Genomic DNA, 12720 nt, shown 5'->3' with positions numbered 1-12720 from the left:
GCCTGCGTGCAGAACTGCGAGCTGGGCTTCTCTCAACACTCTTCACCTACCCTCCTCATAATCATGAGATGGCGGTGGGATTGAGGAGATGAGCAAATACTTCTTTTCTGCTTTTCCCTGAACCTGGAGCTGCGCTGCTCTTAACCCAGGGGGTTAGGCTTGAGTCTTAACGTGGATACAAAGTTAGCCTTTACCTGTCCTTTGACATTGAGCTGCTAGGAAATTTCAAGTGAGCACAAGTGACAGTCAATGCTGGGAAAGGTGAATGTGGTGGTATTTCACTCCCTAAAGTTCAAACTTTGGCAAAGGCCTGCACTAGGAGACCTAGAAAACATCCAGGGAACTTCTGCAGTGAGGGAGAGCAAATGGAACAGGGCTGGAAGGCTGACCCTGGGTACAGATCTCTCATCCAGGCCACCTCTTGAAGCCAGTGGGGGTGGTGGATAGTGTGGTTAGGCCAACAGCTCTCTGGAAATGTGATCAAGGGGCTGGAATCAGGGCAAACCAGCAGGTGGGCCTTGGGGAGCTTCTTGTGAGCCTTGATAGCCTTCCACAGCTGAATGTATAGATAAGATGGAAGCCGTGTGTCCCGTGGTAGCTTCAAGTTTTTATTTAAAGATCTGTTAAGCTAACTCTGTATACTATTTGGTGTTAATTTAAAGGTTGCTTCCTTAGACTGGCCTTCCCTGCTGTATCTTCCAAGCTCAGCTAGGTCTCCAGCTCTGTTATTTTGTTATAGGTTCCCTGCATGTTTTCTCTGTACTCTGCATATGTGTCGTTATTTATTGGTAATTATTAATATAACGTTAGCCTTTTCTATTAGGTTATAAGCTCCATTAAAAGCAGAACCACGTTTCTTTCCTCACTGTCGTCTTAGTTCTTGGCACATGGCAGGAGCTCAGGAAAAGTGTGTAGACCCATGGACTACTCTGACGGAGGCAGCTCAGAAGCCACAGTACTGGGCATTGGCCTCAGGCCACCTGCTGTGCTCCGAGCCATCCAGCCTTGGGAGCAGCATGAAGTAGCATGGCACTGGCCTCCTGGAGGCTGGGAGAGGAGTCTTAGCCAAGCTTGTGCGTTTTGATGTGAAGCTTCCAGCTGGGCACTAACATGTGGCTGCAGAACTTGCCCTTGCTCGGTCCTTCTCTAGCACAGTTGCTGGAAGAGAGCCCCCTGCCCCCACCCCGCCCTAGGCAGAGCCAGTGGAGCTCCTGAAGGGCTGGTTGTGCTCTTCCCCCACCCCCCCACCGCCACAGGCTGCCTTCGACCAGCGCATGAAGACGTGGCAGCGCTGGCAGGACGCTCAGGCTACTCTGCAGAAGAAGCGGGAGGCGGAGGCTCGGCTGCTGTGGGCCAACAAGCCTGACAAACTGCAGCAGGCCAAGGACGAGATCTTAGAGGTGAGCTGCCGCCAAGGCAGACCTGTCGGGGTATTCGACTGGCTCCTGAATGAGCCCAGGTCCCATCCCACCCAGGTGCTTGAAACCCCACAGCAGGCCAGAGAGCTGTTTGAGGCTAAAGGACGGTGGCTGCTGGAGAAGCCTCGGAGGAGTCCAGGCTTGCCTTGAGGCCTGACACTTTTCCTCTTTTCCCATTCCACCCAGACTTGTCACATCAGAATCTCTGCAGGAGAGGTCCTGGGTGGGTCTTCAAAAAACTCCATGGTGATTCAGATAGGCCCCTCTGGTGAGAACTAAATTCAGTTCTCTGGAACTCCCAGCTCTGCTGGTGGGTTCCTAAACCAGAGGTTATGGAGTGCCAGAACTTTCTTAGAGATCAGGCCTGGCCTGTACCTCTTTTCCAGCCAGATGGCCTTACACACTGAATCCCATATGGTTTCTCCTCTTACCCAGAGGGACAAACAGACATAATGACCAATTCAGGTCTCATGTGTAGAATGGCTGTCCAGAGGTAAAGATTCAGTAATGGTACCGTAATATTAAGTGATCCTTTCTTTCCCCTTTCTTCCCAGTGGGAGTCTCGGGTGACTCAGTATGAAAGGGACTTTGAAAGGATCTCAACCGTGGTCCGAAAAGAAGTGATACGGTTTGAGGTGAGCTAGAACGCCCTACCCCCACAAGTGTGCCGTGCCTGGTATAGTGGTAGTGTTGGTTTTGCTCACCGTCTGCTGAGTAGGGAGACAGATGGAAGTGCCGGTGACTTGGTAGTTGTTGTGAACAGATGTGGCGTGTGTGTGTTTGTGTATACACGTGTGCACGCGCATTTGTGTTCTGAGGCAAAATAGCTGTTCTATGTTGCTGGACCAGAGCAGACACAAAACAAAGCTTGCAACTGTCCTATATCCGCTGGTCCCCTTTCCTTTCTCCTCTCTTCCTTCATCCTCCAACCCCCCACCCACCGTGAAGAAAGCTTTGCAAGGCCTTGGCAGAAGCTGTTTGGCTGGAAGTTATAGCTATTCCAGCTGCTGGCTATAGTTTCTGGGGCTGCGTTTGGCCTTGGTCAGCAATAAACATCACCCATCAAGAGGGGTAGGAGCAACTGTCTGGGTGATCACTCTAGAATCCTGTCTCCTATAGAAAGAGAAATCCAAGGACTTCAAAAACCACGTGATCAAGTACCTTGAGACACTGCTGTATTCACAGCAGCAGGTATGTAAGTTATGCAGGACCGTCCTGTGCGCCTGCACCAGAGGCCGGAGGCCTACTTTGGGCTTTGGTAACGGGATGGGATGGGCTGGCCCTGTTGCTCTAACATGGAACATTTAATAGGGTCTTTTGCTAAGCAGGATTGCCCAAATCCTACAAGAATTTAGTTTTTAAGGACAGACCCCAACTCTCCCTATAACCTCATGGTACCACCTAACCCTCTTAAGGCTGAGGCCTCAGTCCATGTGGTGAACAGTGGGCCCCACTGTGAGGAGCTAACTGAGCTGGGCAAAGCTGTGGCCCCCGCAGGGGTACTTCGTCCAGGGCAGAACCAGGACTCTCTTTAGCCATTTCCCTTGCACTTGATGCTTCCTCTCTTAGAGACAGGTAAGGGCTGTGTGGCTTGCTAGGCAGTCTGCCCCAAGGTCTACTCAGCCTAGCCATTTCCTCAGCTCCGCCTCAGCTCCGGCCTCCCTTTAGGTGGCTAAGGTGTCTGGGGGAGTGCCGTGGCACTGTGCTTGCTCCCCTCCCAGACTCAGGCTCTGCCACTAGGTGGGGGTACTTCCTTACTGTCCCCACTTCTTTGCAGCTGGCAAAGTACTGGGAAGCCTTCCTTCCTGAGGCAAAGGCCATCTCCTAATGGACCAAGGACATCAGCACCCACCTGCCTGACGCTGCCTTTTTATACACTGTCCCCCACCTCTGCTGGACCCCAGTGATGCATCCTGCCTAGCCTGGACTTTACCCCTCCTCCTGGCCCCCACGACCAACCTGTCCCCGTTCTAACTGTTATTTCATTTAGCTTCCATATATATTTTCTTACCTGAGAGAATAGTTTCTTGCTTTAAGCAAAAGACCTACACTAGGTGGTGGATTTAGGGGATAGGGGTGGAGTATTGATATAAATATATAAATACAAATGTATATTTTTCAGGATGTGGTTAGGAACTGGGAATAACGTTTTCTGTTACTCCTGATGGTGCCATGAAAAGATTATGTAATAAAATATTTTAAAATCAGGTCACATGACTCAGAATGGTGGTGCTTTTTGCTTTAGGCCGGGGAGCAGTTGGGAAGCAGGTCCGGAATACTCCGAACCAAGAAGTTGCCCATGTAGAGTAAGTTTCTCTCCACAGGAGTTTACAAGCTTTTGGTGCCATGTTCCTATGGAACCAGGATTCCTTTTTTTTCTATCTACCTCAGCTCCCTGCTCTGAGGGTCTCTTAATCTGTTTAATTCTTATTCCTACTTTTTTAGGGAAGGAGTTATAAAGACATCTCTTACAGTAAGAGAGGCAAAATGGATTCTCCTGCAAAGGAGGCAGACTGTCTTTTATTCTTACTGTTTCCCTTAGTTGTCCAGGGCTCTCTGAGTCTTGGCCTCTGATAGCAGTCTTGTGTTCTGAACTTCTTTTTGCCACATCCTTAATGGACTGATTGACGTTAAAAGCGTAAAGGGGTGATAAGGACTTAACACTTACCTCCACTGACAACAGAGCCAGCCACTCTGCCTCCAGATAAGGTCATGCAAGAGTTTCTAAACTTTTTGAGGTTCCAAGAAGCTTTACTGTCTGTGCCCAGGAGGTAGCATGCCAGCAAGAGGCCCCGAGTGCTGTGCACAGAGGCCAAGGGCATTCAAAAGGGTGCCTGGCCTGGTTTGGCCAGGGAGGTTCGAGTCTCAATGTGCTGTTGCTGGGCTTCCCCTCAGCTGTGTCCACAGTGGCTAAAATGGGCTGCTCAGAGTGGCTTGTGGAGCTGCCCTGCGGGGCGGGGTTGGCAGACAGCCCGCCATGGAACCTGACCACTCCCGGGCCCTCAGCTCCAGCCCCACAGATGCCCCTTCCTGAGGGCGCTCCAGACCTGCTCTGTTGGTTCTCTTTGGTGGGTGGTTAAGGTTTGGGGAGGGGCAGCCTGAGGCAAGGGAATGCAGTCAACCACACTGATTTCCAGTACACCAGCCTGATGGGGGCAGGGATGTAGGGAGGGGGTGGGGGGTGCAGTGCTGGCAAGTATCTTTTTCAACAGGTTGATTTTTTTGGGAAAAAGTCACTCAGTCTCTTCCTATCCCCCAGTATCCTCATTACCACTCTTGATTTTATCCTTCCAGTCTTTCTTAACGTGTTTGCTTTTGCCTAATTGTAATAATATGCACAAAATATTTTGTATCCTGCTTTAATCATTCATAAAACTGTATGTTTTATAAGCATTTCTTCTATATTGTTATATATCTTCACAAATTTTATTTCTAAAGCTATGTAATTTTAAGGCTTCCACAGAGTGATTGTACCATAATTCTGACTCATCCCTTGTTGTTGGATTCTTGGTTGTTTGGTAAATTTTAAATTTTAATAGAAGTTCAGTCTTACAGAAAAGTTACAGGATATCACAAAGAAATCCCATATATCCTTTACCCAAATATACCAAGTCTTTACATCTTAACCTTATTTGCTTTATGACTTATATTATCTATATCTATATATATTGTATTTTCTGAAGCATTTGAGAGTAAGTTGCAGACCTTGTGCTCCTTTACCCCAAAATCTTTAGTAAGTATTTCCTTAAGAACAAGGACGCTCTCTCTCATAACTTAAAACCGTAAGTACAGTTATCCAAATCAGGAAATTGGACACTGAAATAATACTGTTCTATAACCCATGGTCCATATTTAAATTTTGTCAGTTGTCCCAGTAATGTCCTTTGTAGAGATTCCCTTTTTTCTGGAGCAAGATCATGTGTTAACATTTAGTTGTAACATGATTACACGTGTCTCTCTCTCGATCCAGGAGAACTTCACAGCCTTTGGTTCGTTGCTTTTCATTACCTTGGCATTTCTGAAGAATACAGTCCAGGTATTTGTAGAATATTCCTCAATTTGAATTGGCCTCGTGGTTCCATATGGCTAGATTAGGGTTTTGCATTGGGCAGGGACATCACAGAAGGGATGCGTCCTCGGCAAATTTTAAGTTGGTGTAGGATGTCATTTGGTCCCGTTAAGCTGAAGTTAACGCTGATCACTCGGTTACTATTTTCCCTTTTGTAATTAACAAGGAATTTCTAAGGAGATACTTTGAGATCACGTAAATATTTTGTTCCTCGTCCATTGTGCTTTTCCAGCTCCATAACCTGCATTTACTGGTTGTCACTCTACTAAAGAAAAGCATCCTTTCTCCCTACTTAATAATTGACATGTTTATCAGGATAGATGGATGCCTATTTTATTCAGAGCTGCAAGCCACTGTTTTGATTTACTTTGATCCTCAAATCATCCCAGATTTCTGGGAGGGTCCTGTGTCCCCTTCATTTTTGAACACTTTTGTTACTTTCTGGCATAATAAAATGTTTCAGGCTTCTCTTGTGTCTTCCTTGCCCCAGCCCTGGAATCGGCCGTTTCTCCATGGAGTCTTGATATTTTTTTGTCGGAGGAGTATAGTTAGAAGCCAAGATCCGGCTGCTGACAGTGCTCGTTGCTCCTGCAGTGTCATTGCTTCTAGGCCTTTGGTGGCCAGAGCAAGAAAATAAGTAAGGATAAAATCTATAGTTACAGTGATAGAGAGAGAGCATAAAAAATTAGATTTTAGAAATCATGAACTCACACGGATACTTCCAGTCGAGCCCATTGGGTTTATCCTAGTCTCCCTTTTCCATATCTGTAAGTCTCTTCTCCAAAGAAACTTAATTTTAAAACTTTCTCCTTGCTTTGTTATGTTCCATCCAATGATCATCTTGATGCAAGTTTATTTTTATGGTTTCCTTGGGACAGACTCCCTGGTTTCAGAACTTGCTCCTCACCGTCCGGCATCTGAGGCTGACAAGGCCCGTGCATTTCCGTGCAGAGCTTGCAGACGTGGAAATTGCAAAGGCCAACAGCAGATTAAGAGTACTGAGCCCACAGGCCTGCACAGTCGTACAAAAGGACTCATTCTACCTGGGGCCTCAGGAAGAAGAAATCTGTAGAGAAGAGAGTGCTTGAATTGTGTCTTAAAGGTGAATGAAGACATGTTCGCCCCTTCTGCTGGGGCCATTCTGCCTCCCTGCCTCCTGACAGTGGGGAGTAGGCATATCTAGGGAAATGCAGGTGGCTCGGTGTGGCCAGAGTGGAGTCAGTGGGCAGCCTGCAGGGAGGGATGAGCAGGAAGCAGATCACGCCACTTGATGCAACTTGTGAGGTACTTGGAACGTTATCCTGAAGTGTGGGGAGCTACTGAAGGGACTTAAGCAGGAAATAACATGGTCACATCGGAAGGTGTGAGACTGGAAGCAAGGAGAGCAGCCAGGCTCATCCCAGCCAGCCGGATTGCTGAGGAGGGCAGGAGGAGTGGTCTTGGAGCTCCGGGGACAGGCTCGGGAGTTGGACATGGAACCACTCGCATCTGGTCACTGACATGATGAGAGGCCTGAGGGAGGGCGGTAGCTAGCCTGACCTGCAGGTTTCTGGCTGGGATTTTGGGGTAGACAGTGAAGCCCTTCATGACACAGGTAACACAGGAGACCAAGTAGGTCTGGAACAGATGGGAGCGCAGCGGTGAGGACAGTAGGTGCTGACCATGTCCTGTAGTGTAAGAGGCTCCGCTGAATGGGAAGGGAGGCCCGTGCTGAGAGGTTGGAGAGAAACAGAGTGAAAGGAGCCTTTATTTAAACGTGGGTCAGACGTAGCATGTTAATAAAATTCGGAGGAGAGAAAGGGAATCACCGTCAGAGCCATGTCTGGGAGCAAATGCACAGAGCAGAGCAGGGAGCCTCACTGCCAGGCGAGGAGGTGGGGAAGAAAGATACAGTGGGGCAGAGAGTAAAGGTCTCCTGCTTGATGTCTATAGCCTTCTCAAATAGGGATATCTCGTTTTCCTATTTTGAGTCAAGTGGTTTAGAGAAGTTGGAGATAAGTCTACACTCCCCCCATTTTTCCTTGCGTTATTTCCCCTAAGAATCTCTGGGCTCCAGAGTCTTGAGGATGAGGACTCTGAGCTGGAGGGACCCCAACATTCAATATGAATAGTCAGTGACAGAATAAATGAGAAGTAGAAATGATAGAGAGTGTCACACATAGATATTTGTAACTTTGAACTCTTTCCAGAAGACTTGCATTCTGGGGCATCTGGCTGGCTCAGTCGGTGGAGCATGCGACTCTGAATCTTGGGGTTGTGAGTTCAAGACCCACATTGGGCATGGAGCCTACTTAAACTTTTTTAAAAATTAAATCAAAAAGATTTGCATCCTGAATGCATCTGTAGCTGGGAACCCTAAAGAGAATAAAGAATGCCTTTGCAGCTCAAAGTTTAAAAACAGGGAGATGATAATGAAATCTGCTAAGGGTGGGGCTGGGAACTGGTTGAGGAGAGAGCATGGTGGTGGAATGAGTGTCCGTTGCTGAGCATACTTGGGGCCCACATGGGAGTGGAAACCATGGATTGTGAGGGGTATCAGGCCCAAGGTAGTGGGATTTCCCCATGGCTGGCAGCCTAGGGAGACAGGAGGGAAGGAGATCATGATCCCTTCCCGCAGCAAAGAAGAGCAGACCTTTGCTGCAATTCGCATGCGCTTAAACCAAACGCTTTATCTTTGGAATCTTTGGAGATACCGGCTAAGATTTTGTGCTCTGCGCTTGGGGAGATTCCGGCCTGAGCCAAGCCTTAGAAATGGTAAGAGCCACTCATCGCTGTCTTCTGGCTGTGGGGATGGCGTGTACATCATCTGCCAGTGTCTTAGAGCACCAGGTGGGTAGTCGATGATGGCGTTCTCTGCCAAATAGCTCTCTGAAGTGGTACATCTCTGTAACTCCATGGTCCCCAGCAAAGATTTGGGCTCAAAATAGGTGCCGAGTAGATAAATGCTGAATGACCTCCCGCTGCAGGTTCTGCCACCTGCCATTCACAGCCTTCTGTGAGAGGCTGCAGCTCGCCTTTCCTGCTTATCTCCTAGTGCCCCACAACAATGCCAGCACCTCACAGAAACGGCCTCCAGACGCACTTTCCTTTCTCACTTCCCTGCAGCCTAAGGAGCCTTTATTAATGGCGGGCTTTGTACCTTTATTAATGCACCGGTCTCCGCTCCCATCCCTCTCTTCGGTCTCCGAACTACACCTGTCTGAGCGGGAGTGTACATAGGTAGAGATGGGGGGTGCTGGCGAGTGCGTCAGAACTCATAGACACGTCTAGAAACCAAGTCCTGAATATGACTGTGTGAAGGTGCCCGTCCTAGCATTGTTTACAGTTGTAAAAATTGGAATCAATCCAAATGCACAGCAGGAAGGGATTAAATGAATTATGGTACATAATACGTTTGGATATTATACAGTCATTGGAGATGAACATCGCTATATTGACATGGAGAACATTTTTAAATGAAAAAAGTAGGCTATAGAATTACATGTCAAGTATGGTCTACATTTATACAAAATTATATATAGGAAGGGTGTCGATCGAACTGTTATCTATAGTTCCCTAGAAGGATGGAATTTTGCCTTATTTAAAATTTTTATACCATTTTATGTTGCTTGGAATTTCTATGTATTATTTTTATATCATAAAAATTAAAGTGTTTTCATTATGGAAACACAACCCAGTGCATCCTTTGAGGCCTACTTTGTAAGTACATTTTCCAGGAAGCTTTCATTGATGCACTTTCCATTCTACCCCGGACTGGAGTGGTAGCCCTACCATCTTCGCAGCTCTTCCTCATCCTCTTACACCTCTGGTCTTTCTCACTCTTGTGTGCATTTTATCTCTGAGATGATCTCATTAGCCTCTGGGGCTCTGAACGCCTTAAGATCATGGACTGTGTTGTTCTACCCGTCTTCATGTTCACCCGCAAAGGCAGCCTAAGGGGGCAATGGCTGCCATTCAGCTCTGGCGGTTATCGTTTTATGAGCTTGTGGGCCCAGATCTTGGGGGCTTTGAAGAGATCCAGAAATCAGGCCTGATTTGGTTTGGTAGGCCTTCCTGCCGTTGACAGGAATGGTGCTTAAGGGGGTACCTGCAGGCTGGGAGGTGATCACCAGCTGCCCCACGCTTGCCTCAGCCAGACAGGACTCCTCCCCTTTGTCCTTGTCTTTGTCTGTCGCGGAAATGCCCCTTTGGCTGTGATGACCAGACCTCGGGAGCAGAAGACACCCCTCACCCCCAAGGCTGCTCTGAGGGAGCCAGCTGCTTAGCCTCTGTCAGATGCACTTTGGGTCCAGGAAAACCACAGAAAACCACAGTCCGGTCTGAGTTAGGACCTTTCCCTCTAGGGATGTAACCATTGTTTCCAAATGACTGCCCCCTCCTAGCTTCAGAGCTCTCAGCTTCCTCTTTCACTTCGAGTGGCAGCAGTGATGACCACAGGGGCACAACCGGCAGGTCTCCTGGCAGCCTCACCAGAAATAATGATAAGGCACCTGGGAGGCGGGATCCTGCGTGGGGGCAGAGTAGTACCTTCTCAGCCCCGAGACTAACGATAGCAGCTGTCATGTGTTAAAGGCCTACTCTGTGCCTTCGGCTCTGCAACAGCTCTAATCTAGCATCAGGGACTTCCAGGTGGGCATCACTACCTGCATGGAGAGACTGAGGCTTTGGGACCTGAAGCAGCTCGCTCAGGCTCACGCACACTCCCCCCCCCCCCCCCCCCCCCCCCCCCCCCCCCCCCCCCCCGCTCAGCGGGAAGACCTGAACCCAATCTGCTTGACTCCGCTTGTCTGCCACACCAGGTCCCACATGTTCTAGACAGGGATGGGCAAGAGGAACCTAGATAATAATCGACTAAGTTGTTCTCAAAGACCCGAATAAAGCCACACAGTAGACCTGTTAAGGGTGTGTTACCCACCTGACCTCTGTAGGCATGTGAACCTCTCTGGCCTCTGTGAGGTACTCTCTCCCCAGACATGCACAGTGTGTGGCCCCGTTGGGAAGCAGGAGCAGAAGCTGGAACACAGGGAAGCAGCTTGGGTGAGTACCCAGGGACCATTAGTGGCAGAGACTAAAATCTTCACTTGCTGAGAAACCGCAGCACCCAGAGCTAGAGTGGGAAGTGAGAGCACCTCAATCCCAGACCTCAGGGCCTGGGGCTGCCGTCCCTTCCAGCCTTTGGCCTGGCTTTCCTCTTGGCCTCAGCGCTTGGACCCACGACTCTTCACAATAAACCCCTGTGACTTGAGGGTTCCTGAGCCCATCTTAGTTCTGGAACCTTAGCGCTGGGCACACCAGAAGGGCTGATTGGTGGGTCCCTGACATAATCGTTCTAAGTAAGGGGTGTTGGGAGTTGTTGTAGCACCAGAAAAACTCCCTGGGAAGCTGGGCTGCCTTGGAGGCCTCTGGCAGCCCCCTCTACTCCAGCTTGGGTCATGTCTGAAGCAATTGAGCTGTCCTTGTCACCCGGGCAGGGGGGAAGGGATTTCTAGTCGTGACACTGCTGGCTGGAGCCCCAGGGCTAGAGCCTGTGTGTCCCCTGAGAAGTCCCTACCCTGAGTCAAACTTTGCTTTTGGGGCTCATCAAAGGTGCTCTCCTAACACAACCATCTCCCGGGCATGTTTCCCCTTCTGCACACCTCCATTTCCTCATCTGTAAAATGAAGAGTTTAGATTCCTCAATAATTTAAGATGTTTTAGCAGCACTACTATTTTTTTAGACATCTGCACCAAAGTCTGGTATTCAAAACATAAAGGAATGGTGTTTTAAGATGTACCCATTAGGGGATGCCTGGATGGCTCACTTGGTTGAGAATCTGCCTTCGGGTCTGGGATCGAGTCCTGCATCGGGCTCCTTGCTCAGCGGGAAGCCTGCTTCTCCCTCTCCCTATGCCTGCCATTCCCCCTGCTTGTGCTCTCTGTCAAATAAATAAAAATCTTAAAAAAAAATGTACCCATTAGAAAGGCAATTAGTAAGAACTCGGAGGCTATTAGGATGAACGGTAGTTGCTGATTTACATCAAACTCTGCTCCCAGTTTATTCTGTTTTTTGGTTGCACAATATTGACAAAATCAGGAAAATTCTTTTAAAGATTTTATTTAGTATTTATTTGACAGAGAGAGCACAAGCAGGGGGAGCAGCAGAGGGAGAGGGAGCCCCATGCGGGACTCGATCTCAACACCCTGAGAGCTTGACCTGTGTGGAAGGCAGATACTTAACCTACTGAGCCACCCAGGCGCCCCAAAATCAGGAAAATTCTGATCACTGAGTAGTTAAAATAGTTCGTTTTTTAACCTACCCTTGCAATCTCAGGATACTGAAAGAGGAAGAGTAAAGCTTATTTGTGTTGTTTCAAGGCTGAATCAACAATATATTAGGATGAACCATATGTAATTGCCCATATCCTACTGTTGTGACCACAGAAACAGCAAATTCATATAATTCAGTAAATAATAGAAGCTAACATTTATTTACTGTGTGCCCAGCCCCTGCTAAACATTTTGGAAGCCTCCTGTCTTTCAATCCGCACACAACGCTCCGCTGTGCGGATAAGGACCCTGAGAACAGAGAGCTGTCTGAGCCTGTCCAGGTGACCAGAGCCTCGGGGGTGAAGCGATCAGGCGGCGGGGCTTGCGGGGCTGGGCCCCCTCGGGCTAGTCCGCCCCCTGCGGCAGCTGCCGGGCCGCACGCCCGGCGGGAAGAATCCAGCCTCTGTACCCGGCGGCACCCACCAGCCCAGGAGCTGTTTGTTTGCTTAAAGGAGTTAGCCACCTCCTGAGCCACGGCGGCGGCTCCGCAGAAGCCCGGCCAGTGAAAGGGGCTTTGTGTGCCGGCGGCGGAGGGCCCCGGAGAGCCAGAGCCCAGCCAGGGCGGGAGCCGCGGTCCAGCCCACCTGCGCCGTCCCCAGAACGGGCCGGGGCGGGGACACTTGTGCCCCAGGCCTCGCTGCCCTCTGCTTGGCGGTGACCCTCATCTCCAGGGGCCAGTGTGGGAGTCAAGAGACTGTTGCCTACAATGTGGTCCCCCAACCAGGAGCAGCCGCAGGGCCGGGGAGTTGTGAACACCGCCCACGCTCCGAAAACTGGGCTCAGAGCCCTATTTGCGATTCAGCAGGTCTTGTAGGTGATGAGGATGATGCCTGTGGGGGCCTGAGAACCACTGCTCTATAATCTGGTCTGGAAACACTGTGGCCAAGAAACCAGTGCTTTTAAGCCCCTTTCAGGCAGAAAGTTGGA

The 12720-nt window shown here is 49.3% G+C and overlaps 1 protein-coding gene across 2 annotated transcripts in view; it reads left to right on the top strand.

The window, feature by feature from the left end:
• Nucleotides 1-6717, top strand: part of SNX1 (sorting nexin 1) — a 38460-nt gene extending 31743 nt beyond the window's left edge. Inside the window, exons 12-15 of one of the 2 annotated variants that reach the window (XM_034660847.1) lie at nucleotides 1257-1400; nucleotides 1973-2053; nucleotides 5389-5454; nucleotides 6366-6717. In XM_034660847.1, coding sequence (XP_034516738.1) covers nucleotides 1257-1400; nucleotides 1973-2053; nucleotides 5389-5454; nucleotides 6366-6575 — 501 coding nt within the window. In that variant the 3' untranslated portion in view covers nucleotides 6576-6717. Of the gene's footprint in view, nucleotides 1-1256; nucleotides 1401-1972; nucleotides 2054-2537; nucleotides 2610-3195; nucleotides 3631-5388; nucleotides 5455-6365 lie in introns of those variants that run through there. The other variant, XM_002914237.4, reaches the window with a different exon arrangement.
• The last annotated feature ends 6003 nt before the right edge of the window (nucleotides 6718-12720 follow it).

This window comes from Ailuropoda melanoleuca, chromosome 5 (genome assembly GCF_002007445.2).
Source record: "Ailuropoda melanoleuca isolate Jingjing chromosome 5, ASM200744v2, whole genome shotgun sequence".
NCBI classification, from domain to species: domain Eukaryota; kingdom Metazoa; phylum Chordata; class Mammalia; order Carnivora; family Ursidae; genus Ailuropoda; species Ailuropoda melanoleuca.
Note: the sequence above shows the minus strand (reverse complement) of the source record. Positions and strands in the feature narration are given on the sequence as shown.